The 27,657-nt window shown below is 40.6% G+C and overlaps 3 protein-coding genes across 5 annotated transcripts; 1 reads left to right on the top strand and 2 right to left on the bottom strand.

The window, feature by feature from the left end:
* Positions 1–173: 173 nt before the first annotated feature.
* On the bottom strand, positions 174–4,581 carry LOC119777924. 2 transcript variants are annotated; one of them, XM_038276934.1, is made up of 4 exons: positions 3,691–4,581; positions 3,319–3,378; positions 855–957; positions 174–635 (listed from the first exon to the last, which is right to left on the bottom strand). In XM_038276934.1, the coding sequence occupies exons 1-4, from the start codon at positions 3,880–3,882 to the stop codon at positions 280–282; spliced, it is 711 nt and encodes a 236-aa protein (XP_038132862.1). In that variant the 5' UTR covers positions 3,883–4,581; the 3' UTR covers positions 174–279. The 2 variants fall into 2 exon arrangements, with proteins under 2 accessions (XP_038132862.1, XP_038132863.1); XM_038276935.1 differs by lacking the exon at positions 3,319–3,378 and having other exon boundaries at positions 3,691–4,578.
* Positions 4,582–6,618: 2,037 nt separating this feature from the next.
* On the bottom strand, positions 6,619–16,981 carry rnf20 (ring finger protein 20, E3 ubiquitin protein ligase). Of its 2 annotated transcripts, XM_038276932.1 has the most exons (22): positions 16,913–16,981; positions 16,468–16,648; positions 16,304–16,372; positions 16,115–16,213; positions 14,964–15,111; positions 14,710–14,895; positions 14,516–14,631; positions 13,365–13,511; positions 13,209–13,283; positions 12,993–13,112; positions 11,880–12,059; positions 11,657–11,792; positions 11,076–11,197; positions 10,830–10,986; positions 10,397–10,712; positions 10,076–10,193; positions 9,821–9,970; positions 9,524–9,736; positions 9,163–9,288; positions 8,935–9,075; positions 7,610–7,714; positions 7,042–7,218 (listed from the first exon to the last, which is right to left on the bottom strand). In XM_038276932.1, the coding sequence occupies exons 2-22, from the start codon at positions 16,636–16,638 to the stop codon at positions 7,042–7,044; spliced, it is 3,072 nt and encodes a 1,023-aa protein (XP_038132860.1). In that variant the 5' UTR covers positions 16,639–16,648; positions 16,913–16,981. The 2 variants fall into 2 exon arrangements, with proteins under 2 accessions (XP_038132861.1, XP_038132860.1); XM_038276933.1 differs by lacking the exon at positions 16,913–16,981 and having other exon boundaries at positions 6,619–7,218; positions 16,468–16,638.
* Positions 16,982–23,655: 6,674 nt separating this feature from the next.
* aldob (aldolase b, fructose-bisphosphate) lies at positions 23,656–26,975 on the top strand. Its single transcript, XM_038276931.1, has 9 exons — positions 23,656–23,810; positions 24,434–24,546; positions 24,625–24,836; positions 24,918–24,972; positions 25,078–25,238; positions 25,325–25,408; positions 25,485–25,659; positions 26,291–26,490; positions 26,728–26,975. Exons 2-9 carry the CDS (start codon positions 24,435–24,437, stop codon positions 26,821–26,823), a joined length of 1,095 nt encoding a protein of 364 aa, XP_038132859.1. The 5' UTR covers positions 23,656–23,810; position 24,434; the 3' UTR covers positions 26,824–26,975.
* Positions 26,976–27,657: the final 682 nt, after the last annotated feature.

Below are 27,657 nucleotides of genomic sequence, written 5' to 3'. Positions count from 1 at the left end.
TATATATATATATATATATATATTATTATACATTATCCTAATTTAATTTGTTGTTTGTTTCCAGTTTTGAACCTAAGATACATGGACTACTATCTTTACAGTATTGTTTAAATGAATGATCACACTTTCTTTTGTAGTTTCTAGCCTGAATGTTTAAAAAATACCATTTTCAATTAAAAATCTCAAGAGATAACTTTATTTCCCAAAGTTGTCACAAATGTAGAAATCATCAAGTGTTGCCACTTTCTTTGCCAGCATCAACAGCGCCTTTATCCATCTCTAATCCTCTTTCCTCCTCTCCACTGCCCTCAGCCTGTTTTCCAGTTTGTTCACCCGGCCCTCCAAATTAGAAGCCTTCTCTGAGCTGGAGGTGAACAAAGTCAGCAGGGCGACCACCAGCACCAGAACTCCAACTCGAATGGCTGTGGTCTCTGCAGAGGCGTGCTTGTCAGTCACAATCAGTCCAAAAAGCCAGAGGGCCAGGACAGTTTTCACCACCCAGAAAAGCTGCTTGAAAACACCAATTAGCAGACGGAGAAGCATGGTCAGAATCCAGTAAGCGATGAGGCCCACCAGACCCCACTGGGCTACGGCGGTCACACCCTCTGGGGTGAAGCGTGGAAGTGTCTGCACAACTGTGAAGGCAGAAAATCCAGATTAGAGCAATTTGTCATGAGGAATAAAAGTTATTGGCTCAAGTGGAGGCAGAAGGAGTTAACAATCACACCTACGAAGGTGTGGCTGCCTCACTGCATATTTTCACCTACACTCAATAGGCATGGAAATTTCTACATTGCAGCAAAGTCAATAAACACAGGCCCAGTGTCTCAGTTGCAAACACTCCTGGTACCTACCATCAAATCCTGTGACTCTGAGGATCTCGCTGACGTAAACGGCGATGACATTCAGGCCGCTGGCAGCTCCTTCAGCCAAGAACCGGATACCCATCTGCAGGAACTGTGTGAAGGAGGGGAAGGGACGAAAGAGACCCGTTTCACTTTGATTCTTTGGGTGCTTTATACATTATTTTTTTTTTTTTTGCACACAACAGCAATGAAGCAAGACAACATTCTGATCAAGCAGGGGCAAAATGAAGATGAAGGTGCAAGCAGCTACAGAGTTGTTAATCACGCTGAGATGACATTTACAGCAGCTTTTGGCATGGGCCCATAAAACAAGAGGATCTGCAGAGCTGCAGCCCTTGATAGAAGAGACAGCTGGAAGGACCCCCACCCTATTCTCCTCTACAACTTGAAAGTTAGATGCATAACAGTCTTATACTGTAAGATTAGGGGTATCCCAAGGACAGGGAGGGGGGCTTATCTGCACCTGCTGTATTACACAGCAACACATGGTCTGTCCTGAGTGTCAGCGCGAGAGTTTGAACATCTGTCTCTTAATGTCATAGGCTGCTTTAGTGGGCTGGATGTATCAGAGGCATGATTGTTCAAACTCAAAAGGTTTCATAACAAAAAAGAGACAAAATAAATGTACAAAAAAATTCACTGAAGCTGATGTGAGCACAAAAAGGCATTGAATACTCTTTCAAACCTTTGATGGTCACAGTTTACTGAAGCCGAGTCGGAGCCGCCTGCAGGATTGTTGTGTTTGCTTTTATTCCAAAATAACCTTATTTTCCATGTTCAGTTGGAGGAATGTTTGGCTTAGTTTTTTTGTGTTGCATAAGGAGGCAATTTCCAATGCTGGGGATTGTGAGCACACCTGGAATTTTAACATTCAGAAATCTGCCAACTGAGTCACAGTGAGCTATTTATTATTTAGCCGCAGTATTAAAAAAAAAAATTTATAAACCTAACAGCATGGAGAAAGATTACAGGTTTGTATGTGAAGACAGAAAATGAGTTAAAGCGACCCAACAGAGGTCATTTTCTACTCCAGCTACAGGTGTTGGATAAGGTGAGCTGTAGGCAAACTCCGGAGCTCCAAAGAGAACCCAGAGACATTTCTTAAGGAGAAGTTACATAATTTCAAATATTAATAACCATAAACCTGGCAGAAGTAGAGTGCTTTGACAGCACTTGAAATTAGGTCAAATAGAAAAAGTCTCAATAAACACAGATGCAGCTTTTTTACTGATCTAATCTGATACCAATACCTGGACCGTGTGCATCAACTGAGATCTGAACCGATTCAGCTGTTTAATGGATGAACCATAGATCTCCCTATGTGAGAAAAGGCTTTAGCCTCGGAATATATATTGTTAAAAAAGGTTTAAAAAAATTAACAGAGATATAAATGTACTTTATGTTAATTGTTTACAAATAAGCAACAAAAAAGAAAGAAATAACAGTTTTCTGTAAAGTGCACTGAATTGGATCTTCAATGTTAAATCACAGATGTCTGCTCCAGGTATCGGGGCGGTTCATCTCTATATAAACACACAGGTGAACATTTTTCTGTCTTCTCTCCATTGAACCCTTCATACCACTTTTCACACAGACCTGGCAGATTATTTATACCAGACACAACCAGCAGACATTTCAGGCTCCCATGGATAAACAATGCCACTATTATAGAGCACCATAGACTAGGTTTCATATTCCTTTATACCAAAAATATTTTAGATATTATAGAACATGTTTTTTTCCATCCCCAAATATTGTGTTTAAGATAATTATACTGATAAGAGTGATATAAGTGGATGATTAAAAAAAATACATATAAGTTATTAGTCTTGGCCCCTTTCTATCTTAAAAGGGAACACAGTTTTTTTTTTTTTTTACATTGGGACTTGATTTTACGTTATTACATCATGTTCTACTCACCCATATGAGTTTTGTGTCATTTGGAGCCGTTCCGAAGATATTCCGTTAGCTTATATCCAAGTAACGTCTTCCTATGGGCAACGAGTTGAAGGCACAAACTAAACTGTTCATAATTTATCATTTCATATCAGCATTCATAACATGTATGCGAATCACTGTCCCCCAGACATCTGTGGTTATATTTTTTAAATTTATATTTTTTTAAAACAAAGTGTTTAGTTTGTGCCTTCAAGTCGTTGCCCATAGTGAGACGTTACTTGGATATAACCTAACGGAATATCTTCAGAACAGCTCCGAATGACACAAAACTCATATGGGTGAGTAGAACATGATGTAAAAACATACAAGGCCCCAATGTAAAAACAAACAAACAAAAAAAACAGTGTTCCCCTTTAACTCCTTGCAAATATATGAAGCCTAAATAGCTGCCAGATGAATGGCAACAAATTCACAGGGATGCCCATTGCCCACCAACCCCTTGGTGGCGCCACTTGCGAAGTAAGAACCATACCAAGGCGGATTGTTTTCTTACCATAGCCAAGGTTTGGACGTTCTCCTGACCCAGCATTGATTCTAGATACAGTAGAGCACTCTGAGGAGAAGGATGGGCACAGCACGGGGGAGGTGGGGTCATGATGTGGGGTGGGTTAATGTTTGCGAGTGGATGAAGGGGATTTTAATGGGTCATAAATAAGGTGAAGGGATCAGGAGAAGGATTAACAAGTTGAGGGAGGATGGCGAAAGGAAGGTTGAGGAGAAAAAAGTGACAGCTGGAAGTTAATAATCAGGTTTCTCATCAAGAATAGAACATGAGAGTTAAGATTAATAAAAAAAAAAAAACTAAATAAAGGAAAAGCATTTGCAAAGAGGAAAAATTGGTGTAATCATGGTGCATCTCCTGTACCTCAGAAGCAGAGCGTATCACTCCTGCTCCAACCAGAGACTCGGCGTAGCGCTGGATCTCCTGGCAGGTCCCCGTGATGACGGTGCGCAGGGTGACCACCGGCGGGCTCTCCGCCTGGGCCTGCGCGCCCCCGGCGCGGCACAGCGACACAGCGATAGCCAGCAAAGACACAGAAAACCAGAGCCGAGCCATGGTATGAGGGTTCTGTCACTGAACAAAAGGGAAGGGTGGGGGAAAAAAGCGAGAGGACACGTGCCAAGATGTGCGCGCACAGGTAAAGCTGCAGCGGGTCGAGGAGCTTTAGGCGGGCACGGAAATCAAAAGCTTGATTAAAACAGCTTCAGTTAAAAACAATCTGTGGTTCAAACCTGCATCTCAAGCGTCACGAAATATGAGAGTGACAGAAAAAAACAGTCCTGATCATTCAAACCACAAAACCAGGCAGATCGCAGTTATCCGGCCAATTATCTTTGGCGGCGCTGCAAAAATAAAATCAATCCACAGCGATCCTGCATCAACAGCGGTAATAATTGGAGTTAAAAGGCTTCCAACGATTCAAAGACACGATGTGGAGGCAGGACGAAGCAGCTCATACATAAAAACCCGAGCGGAAATACGTGAAAAGGCTTCCTTTAGTTGGAGATTTGCGAGAAAAAACGGGAGTGACGCGATGAACCTAAGGCTTCTTATTCCTGCTCCAGAGAGGCTTCAGGGTTCCTTTTGTTTCCTGCTGTAAACTCCAAACTGCGATGGATTATGTTGCCCAACCCTTTACGGATAAATAAAAAAATCCTTTCCCTGATCTCCACTCCCTTCCTTCCAGCGTTTCTAACGACTATTTCCACTGGAAAAACAGGTCTGGATCTTTAGGGAGGAGAAGGAAGAGGGGGAGGAGAGAGCCTGCAGCGCAGGGATAAATACAGATTTGCACACTGGGACTTGTGGTTTAAAGCACAATCATGATCGCTCAGTTTCAGGCTTTAAATCCTTCCTCAACAGAAGCGTAGCCAGAAATTTCTCATAAGGGTGGCCAGCAATGGTGTAGCGAAACAATAGGCCCATAAACAACACTATCTAGGTGGGCCCCAAATAAAGTAAAAGACCCCCACTTCTTTGCTTTTTCTTTTCTGGAATCCACTTAAGTACCGCTTTTTGGTATCCATCATTGCTAACACATTGTACATAACGGTTATGGTTTTAATCTACGCTCTGGATTACCCATAATTCCATGTCGTATTGTAAAAAATTAAATACTCAAATACATTGTTCTTTTAAGATTTTTATTGTGGTTTGAAACATATTATAGGAGTGTATTTTTTACCAACTGTCTAATCAACTCTACAGATATTCACATAGTAATTAAAAGTACGACTGTCTGCTTTGCTTTTGGTGTCGTGTTTAAACGGCCCACCATCATGTTGAAATCTGCAATGTGTTGGGGTATAAATATAGCCTGGTAAGTCAATCTAGTATCAGGTGGGTTTAAGAAAAATTTTACACACCATTACATCCGCAGGAGAGACATCCTAGTCCAAAATTGCATAGGGGGCCAAGTGACAGGGCCCCTAAGAGGTCGGGGGCCCCTAAGCAACTGCAGTCTCTGCTTACCGATAGTTACGCCATTGGTGGCAAGGCAATAACCAATGTACACTCAGGGGTGGCCGAAAGCGGATAGCCACCAGAACTTCACGGTCAATCTACGCTGTTCCAACAGAAAAATTAACAAGCAAAACGTCCATATTTTCTAAATAAAGTCAAACTATACTTTCCTACAGCCTTTGCTAACAAATAGACGCATATACTTAAACATCCGTAATTTCTAGATAAAAGGGATAGTGGATGAAACTCAGTTTTGAGTTCTGGGGCGTCAATCAATCCTCATTGTAATTACTTACCTACTTGAATCACTAAACATTCAGCATAAAATTGATATTTACAAGCACTAATATCTACATACATTATTTGATAAGTTTTTATTAAAATTTTATTTATCTTTGATTTCACTGAAGACTGCTCAATCAATGACTTGCAGAGACACGTAATTTTCGCTTTACCCCATATGAGACAAAATTTTGTTCTAAAAAGAGCATGAATTCTGTACTTATCTTTGATGTTAGTTTATTGATGTGAATAATTAACCACAAAAATTTTTTTTTTTGAATATTCCACTTGAGAGTATTACTGCTGCCACCATCTGTATGAGAGGGAAAAAAAATGGTAGGGGTGGCCAATGATTGGCTAATGGTGGCCATGGCCACCCCTGGCCCCCCATGTTGCTCCGCCCCTGTTTCTCAATGGTTATAACATTATTGACCAGAAATAGTTTTGCAGCCATAGAACAAATATCAAGTTAATATACAATATTAATGGTTGTCAGATTTGTCCTTATTTGACTCGTATTTGCTCCAATATTTTGTGATGTGCTGTAACGTTAAGAGTAGCCTAATTCATGCAGTCAAACTAACAAGACAAATAAGGAAATTTTAGGAGCTGTAGCCATAGTAAAATTTCATTTTTTTAAGCTGTTTTACTTCATTTTAGTTAAAATATGTCATGTTTAACATCCACTTTAAAGGTATAGTGGAGGATGTGTCTTTTCCGAGTGGATCATCAAAATAAGTGATCCTCCTAATTGTCAACGCTGTTGCATGCATTTAATAAAAGTTCCTCTTGCGAGCCGGTAGTGTTGTGTATGTGCTTTTTTTTAAAGTGGAGAGGGTGGGTCTTTTTTAATATTAGCGAAAATCCTTCATTATACCTTCAATGGAAAACCACTTATCAATGCCTCCCCAATTTAATTCAGAACGTTTAAAATAGGATCAGTCCAATAATTGGCTTGTATGAAGCTACATCAACACAAACATACAGCTTTTGATCCGCTGTCCGCTGCGGAGACTGTATAGAAATGATCAAATCTGGAATCAGGGACATATTTGATATCAGTTTAATAACTAACTGAACATCAAATACAGCACAACTAATGAGATATGACAGGATTTGGAAGCAAAAAAAGATAATTTGTAATTAAAAAGCAAAAACGATCACATTTTCAATTAACACTTAATATAAACACCTGAAATACTAACAGAAATGTTTTTTTTTTCACTGCAGGGCTTTGTCTATTGTTTTCATAGCTTGTTTTTATATGCAAACACAAACACGCAACAATCACTCAGTATAAAATCATTCCTTCTGCACCAGAGAACATCAGTGTAGTAGTGGATACTAGATGGGAATGTTTCATTGTGTAAAAAAAAAAACAACCTTTTAATAAAGTCTTCTATTTAGAGCACAGCGGAAATCCTCCTATGAAAGGGTGGACCATGTGATTCCAGCGCTTCAGGCAGAGACTTAGCCGATGTAAATGCGATGGAAGTCATTCGCTCCAAATGCGGCGTTGCACTTGGGGCACTTCCTCTGCCGAGTGTCGTAGCGCGTTTTGACACACTCGAAGCAGAAGACGTGGAAGCATTTCGTCAAGACAGCGTCCTTCACCCGGGAGTTGCAGCATGGGCACGTGAGTCGAGCCTGGAGGAAAAGAAAAGGAGGAAATGTTTTCAGCAATAGACAGATTTAGGTTTAGAGTGGTTTAACATGAATGCAAGCAAATATGTGGAGCAGGCTTCATTGTTAGTGAGATGTTTTTACAGCTTACTCATAAATAAGCAAGACTTACAAAACATTCAGATTAGTCATTATTATATAAAACTACTCAAACTACTAATTTATGGAAAAACAGAAAAATTGGGGTGTAACTGCTGTTGGGATCAGAGCAAAAGTCTTCTAAATAATGCTGGTGTTCAGTCCCTGAAAAAATTTGAATCATGACCAAGACACGCTGACTTCAAAGCTAAATGTTTATTCTAGTGAAAGCTTGTTGAAAATGAAAGTGTTCTATTTTTATGTCAGGTGAACATACCTTGTACTCGTTAATTTCCTCGTTCAGGATCTCATCTCCATTGCTGATCTTCTCAGCTGGTTTCTTTGCCTTCTCAATTTTTCTCCTAAGCTTGGAAATGTCCTCCTGAAACATAAAATCACTGCCTTAAGGAAATTGCTGTTTAGGCGATTAATTTTGCAACATTAAGTGAAGCTGTCTGACCTTGAAGTGATCATTAAGAATGGAGAACAATTTAGTTTTATTAAGAGCTGAAAACACAGAATCCATTAAGAACATTTCACAACACTTAAGGATCTTGTGTCTAAAACACTTTATTTCTATTCTAAAATGATCTGAACTAATGCCTTCATTAAGGTTTCAAGATTCAGAGAAGTCATCCAGTGAAGATGTGTGCTAAAAATAAAATGTTGTTTTTGCTGTTAGACACTATTATCGAACACTTTACATCCCTAATTGAACATTTTTCATTTTGCTTTTGTAAAATAGCCTATTGCTGATTTTCATGCACAGTTATAAATACTTATTTTGTTATCAGCTGAATATTTTATTTATCTAAGTATGCAGTTTTAAAGCGTTTTTTCTTCTGTTATAAACTTCCGAGTTGCTGATGTAAGCGCCTGAATTTTACCACTGTGTTTAAAATGAAGGATATTTCTACTCTAAATTAAGTATTCAGTGTTGGTTCCCCTCAGAATGTTGGTAAAATCTCAGATTTCCAACTGTGATTTCATCACATACCGATGCAGCAAAGCAGCTTATTTGACCATTTAGAGCATTATATGTAATTTTAAAGCTGAACCAGAGGCAGATATAGGAATTATTAAAAAAACAAATTCTCTTTATCATTACTTTAATAAATACTAATGGTGTCAATTTTAAATGCAAACATTTTAGATGCCTTACAAATAGAATAAACTTAAGATGCTTGAGTATATTATATTTCTCCCCAAATATTCTTGTGTTTTCAGCATATTCACATATTTTAAAATCAAATGTTGGTAAATACAAAGACAAACTTTCAAACTGCGACAGTTCAGACCTATAGTGTAATATCTAATATAAGGGGGTATTGAAATACCGACCATCAATAATTAAATTTTGGCCTTTAACTTAAAAAAATCTAGTTAATTTTTTGTCTTAAACAGTAAATATAGAGAAAATTAATAGTTTGATTCCTTTTAGTTTGTCTTAGTTTCAATAATCAGTATATTGGAAGTTTTTTCATCTATTTAATTGGAGATGTTGACCATAGTTTAGCCTCTATGAGACTGTGTGTTACAAAAAACTATTTAATTTATATTGTTCTGCATTCTATTTTATTGGCTTGTGTATGTGTGTGTTACCTGTGCTCTGCGAGCATTGAAGGACTCTTTCTCCCTGGAGATGCTGTTCTCAACCACCTCCTCTCGGACCAGTTTCAGCTTCTGCTGAACCTGCTCCAGCTGAGCCCGCAGCTCCTCAGACAGCAGCGCAGACTCCTGAGCCTGCAGCACCGACAGACGCCATTCAACCTCAAAGGGAGTTTAACTAGAATGCATCTGCATCTGGGTAGAAGCTGTAATGTGTGTTACCTTTCGTTTGTTCATGTCCAAAGCTTGTGTACGAAGTCCCAGCTCTCTCTCTGCAGTGCTTATAGTCCCCTGCAGGAGGCGCTCCTTCTCCTCTAGCTTCCTAACTACCTGCAGCTGTGCGTCCACCTGTCAACCAGAACCAAACTAATAAGTCCATAACATCACATTAACAAACACTAATATAACTAAATTAAAAAGATGAATGAATCAAATGTGTCATAAGCAATCAAAATAAAGATTTTTTAGCACCAATGAGGACTTGACTATCTGATTCTAAAGGGTTTGATTAATATAAATAAATAACTTTTTAAATTATAGGTAAAGACATTCCCTGTGGAATATTTCTGAGTTGTTGCCGCACCTGTGTTTTTAAGGTAAGGAGTTGGTCAGCAAGTTCTTCCTTTTCCTCCTTTAGAAGCTTGTGGATCTGGTTGGACTTGATCCGCTCGCTCATCAGCTTGAAGTTCGCGTCGTCCTTTTCTCTGAGCTGCTGCATGAGGCGAATATTTTGTTCCTGCATGTCCTCGAAGGCTTGGCCCGTCACGTCCATCTCGCTCAGCAGCGCGTCTTCCTCCTGTAGCAAGTAAATAAGTAAAAAAAAAAAAAAGGCAACCAAGCAGAATGTTTGTCAAACTCTGCAATCTGCTGGAGCTCAGACCTGTTTGGCAATGGACAGCTTCTTGTTGAGGATGTCTATCTGTTCTTCTACTGAACGGATCTTTCTCAGAGCTTCTTCGTCAGCCATCTTCTTGCCCTCCCTTCGCTCTCTCTCCTCCAGCTCCCGCAGCCTCTGTCGGAGTTCCTCTGCCTGAACCAAACACCAGATACATCGTTCACTGGAATATTCAGACCAAACTGGGGACATTTTTCCAGGAATTGAAACCACTAGTAGCTCTCAGGAAGAGTTGATCACCTCTGACTTGGTCTTTTTCTCAGCAGCCATCAGCTGAACTTTGTCTCTCTGCTCCTTGGGTGCTGATCGGTACATGTCCAACAGAAGTTTCATCTCTCTCTGAGACTCTTGGGCTTTTCTAGGAAGTTACAGAAAAATATTGTCAATACCCTTCTTAAAAAAAAAAAAAAGGAAGAACCTTTCTAAAGCCATATTTAATATACTGATTTACTAGGAGCATTTAGAAAAGCATCCCTACATGTTGATTCATTAGATTGTAACAAAATCAGACTACTAATGGGTCAAATATGATCCAAGGTAAACTTTTTTTTCCGAACATACTTTAGTTCCGCTCGGACGATTTTCAGCTGCTCCATCTCTTTCCTCTTTGAGCCTCCGATCATGGTGAGCCGATCTCCGGTCGGTTCATCCTGCTGGCTGCTGACCCCGGGCCTCTCCCTCTCCTCCTTAATCCCGCCGCTGCTCCTGGTCGGCCTATCTCTCTCCTTTTCCCTCTCCTTTTCTCTCTCCCGCTCTTTTTCCTCTTTCTTTATAATGTCTTTTTCTTTCTTTTCTTCCTTCTCCTTTTTCTCGTCTTTTTCCTCTTCTTTTATGTTTGTGTCCAGTTCAAAGCTGGGCTCCGTTTTAACTGAAACTCCTTCAGAAGACAAAGTTGATACAAACAGACAATAAAAATAAAAATACACCTGTTTATAGCACTACCCTTAGATAGAATTGAATTATTTTGATTACAGATATACTCCAGATTATTTACCGGCGCTGCTGGGTGTGGACGAGCCGTTGTCCGGGTCTGTTTTGACCACAGGTTCTCCAGAAACAACCGGGGTTGAAGGAGAGGCCATCTCATCCTTCACGTCCATCTCTGTGCTCGATTGCGACTGGAGAATGATGCTGCCCTTCGACGCACGAATCTACACACCAAGCAGACGCCTTTCAGTTTGGCTGTTCATCTCATTGCTTCTCACCTTCGTCACACACACTTCGTCTCATCCTGACCAACCTGGTGGAGCTCAGCTTGGGTCTCCCTCAACCTCAACTTGTACTTCACCACTTCTCCTTTCAGCTGTTGGTTGTGTGTTTGCAGCGTGCTTATAAGGTGACGCATCTCTCTATTAATGGGACCTAAAAAAAGAAGCAATTTAAAAGGAGATAGATAAACTATTCAATCCTACTCAGCTTTTCTCATTGAATTAAAATATAAAAAACTCCAGATCATGTAAAATCACAACAAACCTGAAATGTTTATTGTCTTTTCTCCTGCTCTTTAAACCAGATATTATAAATGCAGCATTATCGTTGAATTATACCAGATCTAATCATTTCCTATATTAACTGCACACTAAACTCAACTCAGCATCTTTTACACACTGTGATCCCTCAAATCCAACATCACATTTTTATCATAAAGGAATAATAAAAAAAAAAAATCATCCAGCAACAGGATGGGATATTTTATGTTTTTTTAGATTTATTTTACAAAATTGAATCAGGACTGTGAACTAATTGATCAGCTAACAGCGTAACATATTATTGAAGTGTTGACAGTTAAGAGGCTTGAATTATTTTTTTTCTGTTCATTACCTGCTTGCTCATTAGCTGCTAGAGTCTGTTCGAATTCAATGCGCAGCATCTCGTACTCCTTCTTCACCTGAGCCAAGGTGTCCTCCAGCTGGAACACTTCAGTACGGACCTTCCTCTGCAGAGCCACCTCGTCGTTCTGCACACAGAAACAACAAGTACAAAAGTTTAGACGCAGGTTGAACCCAGACGTTCCCGTACAACAAACCCAACAAACCCAACGCACCTCCATGTGCTCCAGCTGTCTGAGGCGCGCCGTCCTGGTAGTGTTGAGGCGAGCCCGTGTTTCATCCAACTGGGCCTTGAGGGTCAGAGACTCGTTGTAGAGGACAGAGAACTGGGACTGTAGACAGCGATACTCTGCGGACTCTTTGACCAGACCCTCAGCTCGATTCAGCAGCTCTGTCTTAAAACAAATGAATAAAAAAGAAAGACGATGACTTTAAAATAAGGAGCAGTGCCTGGAAAAAATGTAAACCCTTAGTATTTTACTACTTTTTAACAGGCTGCACTATAAATCTACGAATTTAATGTGTTAGACCAAAACAAGAAAACACTAAAGTTGCAAGGAAGGGATTCATGGAGTTAACACTTTTATCCAAAATCTAAAAAGAGAGGTATGCATTTTCCGTATTATACTAAAATTCTCATAAATAAAATCCAGTTAAACTAACTTCCTCAAAAAGCACATCATGCTCAAAGATAGCCATCCTTTGTGTATTAAAGATTCCATAGAAAACAAGCTTTTCAGTGAGATCTATCGGGAAACATTAGTAAACAAACATCTAAAGAAGACCAAGAAAGTCAGCTGATGGGGTGGTGATAAAAATGTGAGGCTACAAGAAGAGCTTAGTGTTAAAACAATATATGAAGCTTTGATCATCTGTTTTAACAGTTTTTAATTCTACAGTGAAACATGGCGGAAGCATCCGGCCAGTCAGTGTTTATGTGAAGATGGAAGGTGCTACAAGCAGGGCAATACTAAAAGAAAACCTGTCAAATGTTCAACATAAAATAACACTATTTAGATCAGAGCATATTCCTGTGTTAGAATGGTCTAGTAAAAGTTTGGCCGACATCTACATTACTCAAAAGTAATAATAATACTGCTGTATATCCCAGGTTTTTTTCTTTTCTTTCTTTCTTGCTGTTAGGCTGTTATCATCTAATGCAGATAAGATTCCTATACGTTTGTGGATAATGTGTGAAATATAAAAAAATAAATCTGGAAAAAAAGGTTCCAGTGTTAAAGTTTGCTAAATAAATAAAAATGTCACCTAGCAAGAAACAAATTGAGATATTGTGTTGTTGACATGCAGAAAACATAGAATAGAAATACCTTCATGCTGTTGTTTTCCTGCTGAACATTTTGCAAGTCCTGCTGGAGCTTCTGCAGCTCGATGAGGCGATTTTCTGCTAGCTCTGTGTTCTCCTCCAACTCGCTGTTCATTTCCTCAAACTATAAAAAACAACAACAAAAGAAAAAAAACAACATGAAGAAAGCTGGAAAACTACACAACACACAAAAGGGATTAAAGCAGAAAAGAAATCCAACCTTTCTCTTGTTTATAGTGATGGTTCCACACACGCTGCTGGCCTCTCCACATACTTTGTAGCCTTTGCTGTTAACCTGAACAGTTCAGGTAATATTAATAAACCGAAACACCCTAGGTTCATACATTTACTGATAAACTGATAAACGCATTCTCACTCTTTCCAATATTTCGCTCAGGTGGGCATTTAGCCTGTTTTCTCGACGGCGGATCTTCTCCATATCCCACTGAAGTTCCTCAATCCGAGCCTGCAGCTCGCTGACCCGCTGGTCCGCTTTGTTGGCTGCCCGCCCCAAAGACCGGGACTGCAAAGGACAAATTAAATAAAAAACATATTCATTTGGCTCATTTGAGCCAGAATGCATGCTGAGGAATTAGAGAGGCTCGGAGAACTAGAATTTATGATCTAGGCCGAGGGTCTGCCTCAATTCATATCGAAAGAGCCATTTAACCCTCCGTCTAGCTAAGTAAGAGTTGTTTGGAACCGCAAAATATTACATTACTTTTTAATAAAACAAAACCTCTTATTTTTGTCATCCTAAACAACCAAAAGTTCATTTGATTTTTTTTATCTTTTAAAATAAGAAAAAACTAAGCCATTCATAAAAACAAAGCATGGATGTTCTATAGGATATCATTTGACGTAAAAAGATGAGAAAACTGTTTCCAAGCTAACTAAAAAAAATAGCTTTAAAAACATATTTGTGGTTCTTTTAATGTTGTTTACTTTTGTGCATATTAAATTCAGATGTTCTCAATAAAAAAACATGAAAGCTTCTAAGACTGGTATTTCTTATAGTGCATAAAGTTACTCCTTTGTTTCATCTTTAGCTCATTTTAAGACCTGTTGTTCAGCATGCAAAGAGCAACATGTGGCTGGGCAGCCACAGGTTGCAGACCCCTGACCTACGCAGTAGATCAGTCCTACCTGCCAGAGGTCTGTTCTAATATCTTCTAATAACATGCCAACCATACTTTTCCAGAAAATAGTTAAATAGAAATATTCCTCTTGAAATTTGTTACAAGAATCAACATTTCTCTTCTTGTTGATAAGCTCAAATATTTAAAAAGATTTTAATTGCAGTTAAATAAACCCAAATAAAGAGCACACACAACACAAAAAGAAGAATATTTTCATTCTAAAAAAAAAACAAAATAATAATATGCACTGTCAAAGGACCGAAGGAAAATTTAGTTCTGATGTGTTTACAAAAATCGGTCAAACCAGAACTGACAAGTTAAGAAAATCCAGAAATAGGTACTGAGCAGACGAATACGAGTGATGTAAGCATCTTGATTAGAGGGTTACCTCGTTGGTCATGTGACAGTGTTTTTGTTTGAGGTCCTCGGTCAGCTGTTGAAGCACCTCATTCTCCCTGCTTAGGAGGGAGTACAGCTTTGTTGCCACCTGTTTCAGCCCTCCCTCTGTAATAACACACATAATAAGCTGCATTTGCATTAATGCCTTTGTTATTTTTTAAACTCCTATGCTTTTCCACTCACCAGAACCAGAGTCAAGCTCTTCTTTCAGTTGGTCCAACATGCTCTTCAGGTTCTTGTAGATCTCCACCACACGACTGGCCTGCTTCTGACTAGATTCCACCCTCTCCTGGAGCTCAGCCTCCATCTCCTCACTGGTGCTGCTTGCCAACGTGGCCAAAAAGGAGTTAGAGGTCTCGCCTTGATGTCCTGAATGAGAAAACTAATTGTTAGCTCATTGTTTATGCAATTATTTCACTGTGCCATGACATCATTACCCCTGTCTTTGGCCCGCTCCTGGTTTGAGTCTCCATCAGGTTCTGGAGTTTCTGGCTTCAGGCTCCGTCCCTCACCTGTTGGGGATTTCTCTGGTTCGCTGCTTGATTGATCATAGCGCCTGATAAGGAGTCTGATGTTTTCATCAAACTGTAAGGAGATAAAATGTGTCACGTTTTCACTTTAAGGTAAATGTGATTAAAAGCCACCGCTCCTTAAAGGAATAGTACACCCAAAACATGATTAGCCTTCATTTTCTACTCACCCCCATGCTGAACAACACTCTGGAGTACTTTTTTGATATCTCAAATGCATCTGGAGATCTGGGAGGCTTCTTGCTGTCTGCTGACATTCAAATAATGGAGGTCCATGGCGCCCGAGACAGAAAGGTCCATAAAAGTCCACAAAAACGTGTCAATATTCCTCCATACTGCTCGTCCAATGTATTCCAAGTGTCCTGAGTGGGTAGCATCCAGAATTTACTCGAAACGAAGTCATTTAGAATGTTTTTAGAGCATAAACAGTAGTGTATAGGATTTCCTAATAGCGCCCCCATGCGCGCTCACGATTCTACGGAAGCCGGCAGACCAAACCGGAAGAAAGTGCGCATTCAGCGTCTGGTCTGCCGATAATGCAAGCGTAGAAGAAGAAATGTGCTGTTTACCTGTGCAAAGAAAGAAACAACGAAAGAAGAATGTCTGAGGACTTCAGTGTTGAGGAAGAGCATGAGTTCTTTGCCGAGCTGAATGCGCTGGTTTGGTCTGCCGGCTTCCGTAGAATCGTGAGCGCGCATGGGGGCGCTATTAGGAAATCCTATACACTACTGTTTAGGCTCTAAAACGTTCTAAATGACTTAGTTTCGAGTAAATTCTGGATGCTACCCACTCAGGACACTTGGATTACATTGGACGAGCAGTATGGAGGAATATTGACAAGTTTTTGTGGACTTTTGTGGACCTTTCTGTCTCGGGCGCCATAGACCTCCATTATTTGAATGTCAGCAGACAGCAAGAAGCCTCCCAGATCTCCAGATGCATTTGAGATATCAAAAAAGTACTCCAGAGTTTTGTTCAGCATGGGGGTGAGTAGAAAATGAAGGCTAATCATGTTTTGGGTGTACTATTCCTTTAACGCTCTTTGTCTGATTGCTAACCTGGTTCCAATATCTGTTGAGGATCAGCAAACTGGCATCATCGGTGGCCTGCCGGGTCTCCAGTCTCTCAATACGCTCTCGCAGCTCATCCTCAATCACCTGCAAACAAATGAGCCAGTAAGTCAAGCACAGTGCAGCTTTCTTTATCTGGGTCCAGAACTGTCATCATTCAGAGAAGAATGATGGTACCTGTCTTTGATCAAGAGATTCTCCCAGCTTTCGGTTCTTAGCTTGGAGAGCTTTGATGTCTTGTTCCTCCTGAAAAAACATTTCATTCAAATGTGAGACCAAATAAAATATCCATTCATTTCTGGCGGATGTTATTAGCAGATGATGATAAAGGAGAAGCTCACAGAGTTGGACACTCCTCCGAGTTTGATGACCGTCTCCACCGCGGTGCTCCCTCCAGCTCCGGCGCTCACACCGGCACCTCCATCTTCTCCCTCCCGCTCCCTCCGCTTCTCTGGGGGAGCACCAGATGAACAGAGGCCGCTGGGATCAGCAGGGCGCTTCTGTCCCGACATCTTCTAACTCCTTGCAAAATAAAACATGTTTAAATATGGTTTCACTTTATATTCTCAAACCAAACACCCCATAGCGGTGAAAACTTAAACGTAGCTGTTTATGACGCTGTTCAACATTTAGATCCTAAAGAAACTGAAATGCTCTCTGCTTGTTAGCTTGCTGCTAACGATCAATGCAAACAAACTCTTTTAAGAGTTTTTAATCTAAACTGACCATTTGCTCCGGCTATGTGGCAGTATGTTCTGTAATATAAATTCATAATAAACCCCTTACTGGTTTCAATATTAACAAATAAAGATTGAATCAGTAGGGAAATGTTGATGTTGCGTATCCTTACCTCACGGAAACGGAAGTGCTAACGTTTCACGGGAACGGTAAAATTTCACCCATCAACTGCGCTCTATCGCCACCTACAGTAACGGAGGGCGTTCTAAAAATTTACCGATCCTACCGCCATAGATATCCATAATAAAGGCCTTTATTATGGATATCTATGCCTACAGCTATCATATTTTACAAACTTTTTATCTGCGAGGATTTCATTTGTGGCACGCCTTTTTATATCTTAATCTATCGAGCTCTTTATTGATGAAAATGGAGCTACTTTTTCATTCATATCTAGACTTATTCTTTCTTGAATATATTTTTGTGGAGATAAATCAAGCACCTTTTAGCTTCAAGAGTGGAGATACGATTCCATCAGTCCAATTATTTGCTAAAAATGTCGTAGTGAACAAATAAGTTATAATGTTAGGAGTTTCTAATTTCCCACTGTCCTTGAAGGTGGAGAGAGGAGTGAGGAGTGTATAAGTAAGTAGAAGGGGGAGTTCTTCCAATGAGAGAGCTACAGGTTTGGTCTATGGAAGCAAATCGTTACCATATTTCAAATGAAAAAGCATTTTCAGAAATGCTTTTTCATTTTAAGAATGTGGATGTATTGTTTGACTCATAAATTAAATTAGTAATCAATAATGCTGTTTGCATTTTCATTTTCTTCTTTAACAGTGCTCATGCTTTTACTTAATTAAAATGAAAAAGACATTTGAGACTTATTTTTGAAAATGTAACCCAGCAAATACATACCAAAATTCAATTTGAAATGTAAAATTTGAAAATGAAAAAGCATTTCCAGAAATGCTTTTTCATTTTAAGAATGTGGTTGCATTATTTGACTCATAAATGAAATTAGTAATCAATCATCCTAATTGCATTTTCTTCTTTAAGACTGCACATTTTATGCCATAATCAAAGAGAAAACACAGTGGACATTGCTTTTTCATTTTCGTGGTCTGCCAGCAGTGTTGGGCACGTTACTTTGAAAAAGTAATTAGTTATAGTTACTAGTTACTTCTCCCAAAAAGTAACTGAGTTACTAACTGAGTTACTCCACAATAAAAGTAACTAGTTACTAGTAAAAGTAACTATTGCGTTACTGTTAAAGAAAAATGATTATTTTTTAGACTTTAATACAGTTAATCTTATGGCATGTGTAAACACTCTCACTTGAACATATTTCTTAATTTTGAACAAGGCTGTGTTAATGATTTAAAACTACTAATGGGTAAGTATTTAGACCACCAGGCCATAGAATGAGTATCTCCTGGGGGGTGAATAACAGTTAAGCCTGCAGGAGAGATTTCTGCTTGGTTTACAGAAGGTCAAAAGTCTTCCAGAATAAACAACCAGGGATGGTGAGGCCCCCCGCATTCCACAAGCTGTCTGTGGGAGCTTATCTTGTGTTTTATGACCCTAGGAATTCTAGATGCCAGGACAAGCTTTCCGCCTTTTCTTGTTAAAACAAAGAAGCAAATGACCCCAGATGTTTGCAGTAAATAAGGGGAAGCCCTAGCAGTGTCAGAGATGGCTTTTGGTTGGAGGACCGAGGGCCAGCCCTTTTTGAATGGATTAGATACAAGAGGATAAAGCTTTCTAAATAGAAGAAAAAGATCAGATTTTGCTCTTGCAAACTCTCCAAAGATGTCTTGTACGTCTTTGCTTTCTTTCCTCCTATGTCAGGTAATGGAATGTATGTCTCTGTTGTTCTGCAGTTTCTGGTGTAGGTTTGTGCATTGTCTTATTTCTAAGTTTATGCATTGTCTTATATTGGATTAAACTCTGTAATTCTGTGATGTCAACACGCCTTGCTGATTTTCATATTACCAAACGCAGCTCGCCGGGTGGACCTGGAGAGGGAAGAAAATGAAAAGCCAACCTTTTTCCAAAGTTAACTATGTTAGAATATTTTCTTCCTTTACAGTTACTTTTGCATTTCTCGCTCCCGTACCCTCACCACCCAGCCCCCACTTTCTCGCAGGGTTTGTGAGGGTTGATGTCCAAATTTCCTTACCTGCATCTATTCACATGGTGATTTTACCCCTTTAGTTTATTGATTTCTTTTCCCCTTTAGTTCCCCTATTTAGTTATTCTTTTTTTTTATAATTATTTCATCACTTTAATTAACCATTTTCATCAATACCTTTAATACCTAGTTAAATTTTTTGTACTATGCCACTGCAATTTACTTTTTCTGTTTAATTTCTTTTAATTGTTACTGAAATATGTTTTTTATATAACCCTACTAAGTAACTACACATCTGATCTCTTCTGTTAACAGGATGTTTGCACAGGACAATGTATTCCATATCTTACACTTCTAAAATCCGAAGTTCCTTCTTGACATGAAAAAGTCAAACTAATATTGACTCACTACTTAGTATTTATTTCTGATAAAGCTTAGATTTTTAAATATATCTTAACAGGTTTATTTATTCCTTAGTTCATAGGGGCAAGGGTGTACAACAAACATCTAAACACTACAACATGTACATACCCAGCTTATTTTAAATGTCTATCCCTTAAAAAAAAAGAAACACGTTTACAAAATGTCACTAATTTAAAAACAGTACAAACAGGAACAACCATGCTGGCAATAATGATCCAGCTTTAAAATACTCGTCGTCGTCTCCTGCTTTATCCGGAACCGGGTCGCGGGGGCAGCAGACTAAGCAGAGACTCCCAGACTTCCCTCTCCGCAGACACCTCCTCCAGCTCTGTTGGGGGAAGCCCTAGGCGCTCCCAGGCCAGCCGAGAGACATAGTCTCTCCAGCGTGTCCTGGGTCGTCCCCTGGGCCTCCTCCCGGTGGGACATGCCTGGAACACCTCCCGAGGGAGGCGTCCAGGGGGCATCCGAAGAAGATGTCCGAGCCACCTCAACTGACTCCTCTCGATGTGGAGGAGAACCTGCTCTACTCTGAGCCTCTCCCGAATGACCGAGCTCCTCACCCTATCTCTAAGGGAGAGCCCAGCCACCCTGCGGAGAAAGCTCATTTCAGCCGCTTGTATCCGGGATCTCGTTCTTTCGGTCATGATCCAAATTTCATGACCATAGGTGAGGGTAGGAACGTAGACCGACCGGTAAATTGAGAGCTTTGCCTTTTCGCTCAGCTCCCTCTTCACCACTACAGACCGGTGCAGCGTCCGCATTATTGCAGCAGCCGCACCGATCCGTCTATCGATCTCCCGCTCCATTCCTCCCTCACTCGTGAACAGGACCCCAAGATACTTGAACTCCTCCACTTGAGGCAGGGACTCTCCTCCAACCTGAAGGGGACAAGTCACCTTTTTCCGGTCGAGAACCATGGCCTCGGACTTGGAGGAGCTGATTCTCATCCCGGCCGCTTCACACTCGGCTGCGAACCGCCCCAGCGCATGCTGTAGGTCTTGGCAGGAGGGAGCCAGCAGAACTACGTCATCCGCAAAAAGCAGGGACGAGATCCGCTGTTCCCAAAACCAGACCCCCTCCGGTCCTTGGCTGCGCCTAGAAATCCTGTCCATAAAAGTTATGAACAGGACCGGTGACAGAGGGCAGCCCTGTCGGAGTCCAACATGCACTTGGAACAGGTCCGACTTAGTGCCGGCAATGCGAACCAGACTCCTGCTCCACTTGTACAGAGAACGGATGGCCCCTAATAAAGGGCCCCCGACTCCATACTCCTGGAGCAGCCCCCACAGGGCAGTACGAGGGACACGGTCGAATGCCTTCTACAAGTCCACAAAACACTTATGGACTGGTTGGGCAAACTCCCATGAACCCTCAAGCACCCTGCAGAGGGTGTAGAGCTGGTCCACTGTTCCACGGCCAGGACGAAAACCACACTGCTCCTCCTGCAGCCGAGGTTCGACAATCAGCCGGACTCTCCTCTCCAGCACCCTGGCATAGGCCTTTCCGGGGAGGCTGAGAAGTGTGATTCCCCGATAATTGGAACACATCCTCCGGTCTCCCTTCTTGTGGAGGGGAACCACCACCCCAGTCTGCCAATCCAGGGGTACTGTCCCCGACCTCCACGCGATGCTGAATAGACGTGTCAACCATGACAGCCCAACAACATCCAGAGCTCTAAGATACTCAGGACGGATCTCGTCCACCCCCGAAGCTCTGCCACCGTGGAGTTTTTTGACCACCTCGGTGACTTCGGCCTGGGTGATGAACGATTCCAGCCCCAAGCATCCCGTCTCTTCTTCCCCCACGGAAGGCGTGTCCGTCGGGTTGAGGAGATCCTCAAAGTATTCCTTCCACCGCCCGACAATATCCTCCTTCAAGGTCAGCAGCTCCCCACTCCCACTGAAAACAGTGTTAGCGAAGCACTGCTTTCCCCTCTGGAGGCGCCGGACGGTTTGACAGAATCGCTTTGAGGCCAACCGATAGTCTTTTTCCATGGCCTCTCCAACCTCCTCCCAGGCCAGAGATTTTGCCTCTGCAACCGCCCGGGCCGTGACACGCTTGGCCTCACGGTACCTGCTTGCTGCTTCAGGAGTCCCACAAGCCAGCCAAGCTCGATAGGACTCCTTCTTCAGCTTGACAGCATCCCTTACTATCGGTGTCCACCACCGGGTTCGGGGATTGCCACCACGACAGGCACTGCAAACCTTACGGCCACAGCTACGGGCAGCTGCATCGACAATAGAGGCCGAGAACAGAGCCCATTCGGACTCCATATCTCCAACCTCCCTCGGAACCTGAGAGAAGCTCTCCCGGAGGTGGGAGTTGAACACGTCCCTGACCGAGGGTTCCACCAGACGTTCCCAGCAGACCCTCACTACACGTTTTGGGCCTGCCGAGTCTATTTTAAAGACTCTGGCCTGCCGAGTCTTTAAAATACGTTCCAGTTAATTGTTAAAAGCCCCCAAATCAAAGTATTATTTAAGCTCAAAAGACAAAAGGTTCCACAGTTTGGCTTTCTGGACAAAGAAGGCCGACTGTCCATAGGATTTTTTTCTCATGGAAACTTTTACATTTTCATTTGAAGCTCCTAATGTGATGAAACCCACTGCCATGAGTGGGATATGAACTGTCTGATGATGTCAGGGGCCAAATTGTTTACACATTCATACAATAATTTTTAATTGGAAAGCATTAGAAAGTTTTCAAAACTAAGATAATGACATGCTTGTAAACCTTCACATTGCTGTCAAATTCAAATTTATCTTATCCCAATATTTTAACTGCAGAAACCTCTATGAATCACTCAATTTTATATTTATTAGGATTAAAAAAACACTAATTTTTTTTTGCTTTTCTTAAAAAAGATGTCATCAATGACTTCTAAAAGTAGATCTGTAAAGCAATTTTTGTATTATTATGTTTCAGAAACTAATTTTTAGCCAAAAGTCCCTGTATGTTGGAAGACGACTCACAACATAATGAAATCACAAGTTTTCATCAGACACTTAAACAACAATCTTTATCTCAATAAGTAGTTTATCTAAAGCTTTGTTTGTTAATTTAAGTTTAACCAAAGTCTAGATCTCTTCAAGATCAGGCCATCAGAGCACATGACAACAATGCAGGCATTTTAAGCCTCAGTATGGATTCCTAAAATAACTGCCTGTGGATACATTGACAGTTTTGAAATATTTTAACATATGCTGGCCTGATGAAAAGCACAATATTCTGGTTATTTGATTGTTGATCCTGAATCATCCCTTTGGCATAAGCTGTTTTGAGTGGCGCAATGAGTTCCCACCATAAATACACATTATCTTACTCCTTTGTGTGTATGCCAAAAGAAGTTTCATAACATTTAGGGTTTTGGTGAAATGAATTGACAAAACCTTCCAACCAACAATCATCTTCCTGCAATCTTTTTTAATTACCATCTTACCTCGTTGGGACAAGCGACATTCTTTGGATAGGTTTTCAGAACTTTCCAAAAGTATGTGAAAATAAAATCTCAGACTCAAGGCTGAGTTCTAATCTGCATTAAGAGAATGGACATTGCACATGGTGCAGAGTCCAGGTTGGGAAAGGGCTGTCTCATCAAGGGTGCAGTGGTACCTATTTACTGGGCTTAGATGCTAATAGATCTTAGTGTTTAATTTAAAAAAATGGCAAAAAATATGCATGCAATGTTTGTTAAACAGCATTAAAAAGACACATTAGTAGGTAAAAAGCTGCTTCAGAAACTGTGAAAGAACAAGCATCTCTCTTATGTGTGCAGAAATAGTCACATGTAATAATGGTTATTTGTTAGAACAACATTATCAAAATAACCATACAATTTTCAAAAATTATCCAGGAAAATAAATTAAAATGTTCATAAAATGTTGCAGAAATGATGACTATAAGGAAACAGAATGTAAGTGGGACCTCTGCATGCCTGAACTGCTTTCTGTGCATTGATAAAGGTTACATTTAACTTGTAGGCCTTGATTATCCTGATTCTTTTATCAACATAATTGATATTAGTTCTTTGCTTTTGACTGCCCATACTTCCTCCAAACAAAGAAGAAAAACCTGAATTACAGCATCTGTGGCAGAGTTCTCCCATTTCCACATTTCTTTAAATGCAAAATTTCTTTTGCAGACATTGTGTGATTTTACACACACACAAAGGCCCCTTTCATGTTTTCTCCACACTCTCTCTCAGAGCAAGTCATGAACCATGAGGTCCACTGATCCTAATCATGGGCCCGCCTCTGTAAGGCTGGCGGGGGCCAATTGTTTTTGCAGTGTGACACCCTCCTCCCTCGACCCGCCTTCATGAGCACCTCCCCCATCATCTCCAACAAGAATAAATACAACTCTTTACCCACTTTCAGTCCTCTGCACCATCCTGATCAGCCGGACGTTTGTCACTTCAACTGTCGTCGCAGTTTGACAATAATCTCTCAAGTAAGTAGCATTTCGATTTTTTTTTTTTTTTATAAAACCCTTTGTTGATTGCACAGAATTTGACAGGTTTCTGCAGACTTGCTACACATGAGTGTTTTTGCATGGGACTTGGTACATGTTTACAAGTTGTAATTGACTCTAAACAGCAGAACTTTTTGGTAATTAATAACTCTCAGTTTGTGATAAACAGATGTGTTCAATTTTCCCCTTCCATAGGAATTGTATCGATTCCCCCCCTAAAATTATGGTGCATAAAAAGCAATGGCAAGTATAAAAAGTACAGAATTTGTGCAAATACTTCCTGTTTGCCCAAACTTAATGCACTGCAAGTATATTCATCAAAATCCCAAGTGCCTTGTTCTTGTTGCATTCCTTGGCAGAAAAACTTTGGTAAACTTGTTGCAATCTGAACTATGAACTCTTGATGCACATCTGAAAGGGAGAAGTTATCTGTTTTCAAGGCCAAAGTTCAACCATGCAAACCAAATATTTAACTGAGGAGGTGGTGCAGGAGAAGCCGAATGTAATGGCAGACATTTGCTTAAGGTTTAGGATATGCAGCATTTTCCTCCTGTATTTTAATGTTTTATGTTGCATTTAATCATCTAATTTTGTTCTGCAAGGATGACTCATCAGTTCCCAGGCCTGACTCCTGAGCAGAAGAAAGAGCTCTCTGACATTGCTCAGAGAATCGTGGCTCCAGGGAAGGGAATCCTGGCTGCAGATGAATCCACAGGTTAGCACGGGTGTTGGTTGTTATTCTGTCATTATGGGTCATGGGCCTTTGACTAAAAATCCATGCTACTCTTTCAAGGTACCATGGCAAAGAGGCTGCAGAAAATCAATGTGGAGAACACAGAGGAGAACCGCCGCACCTTCCGGGAGATCCTTTTTTCGTCCGACCCCTCCATTTCTAACAGCATCGGTGGGGTCATCTTTTTCCACGAGACACTGTATCAGAAGTCAGACAGTGGTAAACTCTTCCCCCAAGTTGTTAAGGAGAAGGGGATAGTTGTTGGCATCAAAGTAAGGAGATCTTCATTATCTACATTAATAAAAGAGTGCTGATATTTTTAGATTGATCTAAATTTTATTTAATCAATTCAGGTTGACAAAGGAACAGCAGGTCTGAATGGAACAGATGGAGAGACCACCACTCAAGGTAACCACAAAAACATTTCTTCTTCTTTGCATATTTTTACAAAACAACAACAAACAAACAAACAAAAAACATCAAAACAATACAGACTGCTGATTTCTTGTTTAGGTCTTGATGGCCTCTCGGAGCGCTGTGCCCAGTACAAGAAGGACGGCTGTGACTTCGCTAAGTGGAGGTGTGTGCTCAAGATCTCGCATGGCTGCCCGTCGCCTCTTGCCATTGCTGAGAACGCCAATGTCCTTGCCAGATACGCCAGCATATGCCAACAGGTTTGTGTCACAATTTTAGTTTCTGTAATGCCCAGCAGATTGAGAAGCCTGCTTTCTCTAATTTTCTTTACCCCTGTCTTCTCCAGAATGGCCTGGTGCCCATCGTGGAGCCTGAAATCCTGCCTGATGGTGACCATGACCTGCAGCGATGCCAGTATGCCACTGAGAAGGTTAGTTCACTATATAAGCGATGATCACTTTACTAATTACACAAAAACAACGGACACTCATGTATTTCATCTGTAGGTCCTGGCTGCTGTCTACAAAGCCCTGAATGACCACCACGTATACCTGGAAGGCACTCTGCTGAAGCCCAACATGGTCACAGCTGGACACTCCTGCACCAAGAAATACACCCCTGAGGATGTTGCTATCGCAACAGTAACCACCCTGAGGCGCACTGTACCTGCTGCTGTGCCGGGTAAGCCCGATTCAATTGCCTCCTTCTTCCACAGGCAATCAGTATTTAAGGTTTTGTCAAATGAGGTTCTGGTAAAAGGTCAGAAGCAACAGATAGTGCTCTTAGTTTAATATAAAGCAGGATTAGATGAGCTTAAACAGTCTGAGATGGACTTTATCTTCTAGAATACCATCAAATAACCCTGACTTGTTTTGATCATGTTTGCCTTGGATTTACAGAGAAACAATGACTTTATATAGTAGATACTGTATAGGTAGGGGGAAGTGCACCTCCGTGGCTTTTCCTATAAAACAAGCAATTGGAGCGTAAAAGTATGTTTTTGATATAAAATTGGGGCAGTATAAAAACCTCTCCACCAGGTTATGTTCTGCTTTTTGGACACCCAGAAAGATTATTGGTGATGCACACCATCCCGTGTCCATTTCCTGTGTGAATAATTCTCTGTAAAAAGCCATCCACCACAAACAAACAAAAACAGTGAAACAGATGGATTTTAAAGAAACCAATCCAGTCAACATGTGTTGTCAAAAAGAAAGATAATCTGTAGCCTTTTGTTTAAAAACTGAAATGTGCCTTTAAGATGCCAGCATACATGCAGCTTTTTTTAGCATCTTTTTCATGACCTTTCCAGGCATCTGCTTCCTCTCTGGAGGACAGAGCGAGGAGGAGGCCTCCCTGAACCTAAACGCCATGAACCAAGTGCCCCTCCACCGCCCCTGGAAGCTGACCTTCTCTTATGGTCGAGCACTCCAGGCCTCTGCACTAGCAGCCTGGTTGGGCAAGGATGCCAACAGGAAAGCTGCGCAGGATGCTTTCTGCTCCAGGGCCAGGGTGAGCATTACAAACAGACAAGAAAGGAAGTCATCACACTTCCCACTTATCAATCAGGTGTTATGGACTTTAAATATTTCTTATCTTGAATTACTCAATTTTACACTGTTTTGTAAATGATTGATTCCTTAAAACGTTTTGTCTGTTCTGTCTAGCACTCGTTTGACGCATGCATTGGCTGATCATTAACACTCATGTTTGACTTTGTCCTTCTCTCCTCTCCTCTGCTCTCATCAGATCAATGGCCTGGCGTCCAAAGGAGAGTACAAGCCTGCTACCCCAGCTAGTCAGGCAGCCATGCAGTCCCTTTACACTGCCAGCTATGTCTATTAAAACTATGAACACTAAAAAGTACCTATGGACCAAAGGCTGATGTTCAGTTTCCCTGCATCACCAATAATAAAAGAGGATTTCCACCATTATGTCAAGCTACTGTTTGCCAACTTCATTAAATCAAGGGTAATAACCTGAAAATACCAAAAATATTTGACTCTTGCTGAGTTTTGTTTTTTGCTTGTCCAATTCTTAAAGCTGTTCTTTAAAAACCCTGCACTCTATAAAGGTTGGTCAGCTACTGTGTAGTTTACATGCCACAACACGGATGTTTCATCAGAATTTTTGCCCAAAAAAAAAGTGCTTCTTTTTATTCATAACGACATAAACATTTACAGCTCTGCATACCGGCCACAACAGAAGCCAAATTTATTTAAACTAAGGTTTAAAAACAGATGATGAATGTTAATATTTATTAATGCATTTAACTGAATTCACAGTGAAAATAGATATAAAATAAGCTGATAAGAGTGTTATAGATCAGCAGATTGATTAAATAATAAAGCCTTCAGAGAAATAAAAAGTATTCACCCTACTTTACTACAGACAAATAATATTTAATAATAAGATGAATACTATGACAGAATAATAAAGAAATATAAAGAGGAAAGGTAAATTTAGCTAAAATAAGACATGGGAAATTTCAAACTGGTTGTTCAAAAACGTTTCTCCTGTGGAATTTAATTGAGAAAATTTCCTCCAAGAGTATTTATATTACTTGCATATTTAAAGTTTTTTTCTTATTATTCTTGATAGCACAATATAAAGCTATACAAAATGGCCATGTTAAAGAATATAATTTAAAGTTTCCAAACTTTACATAAAAATAAAATA

The sequence above is a fragment of the Cyprinodon tularosa genome, unplaced genomic scaffold (genome assembly GCF_016077235.1).
Source record: "Cyprinodon tularosa strain WSP-4 unplaced genomic scaffold, ASM1607723v1 ctg129, whole genome shotgun sequence".
NCBI lineage: Eukaryota > Metazoa > Chordata > Actinopteri > Cyprinodontiformes > Cyprinodontidae > Cyprinodon > Cyprinodon tularosa.
This window is presented reverse-complemented; position numbering and strand designations above follow the sequence as displayed.

Excerpts from the sequence above, each read along its gene's own strand:
- LOC119777924 (XM_038276934.1), bottom strand. The coding sequence starts at position 3,882 with ATGGCTCGGCTCTGGTTTTCTGTGTCTTTGCTGGCTATCGCTGTGTCG. Across the intron at positions 3,379-3,690 it reads TGATACGCTCTGCTTCTGAG|AGTGCTCTACTGTATCTAGA; the intron begins GTACAGGAGATG and ends CCTTCTCCTCAG. Across the intron at positions 958-3,318 it reads ACGTCCAAACCTTGGCTATG|TTCCTGCAGATGGGTATCCG; the intron begins GTAAGAAAACAA and ends TCCTTCACACAG.
- rnf20 (XM_038276932.1), bottom strand. The coding sequence starts at position 16,638 with ATGTCGGGACAGAAGCGCCCTGCTGATCCCAGCGGCCTCTGTTCATCT. Across the intron at positions 11,793-11,879 it reads GACAGCTGGAGCACATGGAG|AACGACGAGGTGGCTCTGCA; the intron begins GTGCGTTGGGTT and ends TTCTGTGTGCAG. Across the intron at positions 7,715-8,934 it reads TCAATGCTCGCAGAGCACAG|GAGGACATTTCCAAGCTTAG; the intron begins GTAACACACACA and ends TTTATGTTTCAG.
- aldob (XM_038276931.1), top strand. The coding sequence starts at position 24,435 with ATGACTCATCAGTTCCCAGGCCTGACTCCTGAGCAGAAGAAAGAGCTC. Across the intron at positions 25,239-25,324 it reads ACGCCAGCATATGCCAACAG|AATGGCCTGGTGCCCATCGT; the intron begins GTTTGTGTCACA and ends TGTCTTCTCCAG. Across the intron at positions 26,491-26,727 it reads CTTTCTGCTCCAGGGCCAGG|ATCAATGGCCTGGCGTCCAA; the intron begins GTGAGCATTACA and ends TGCTCTCATCAG.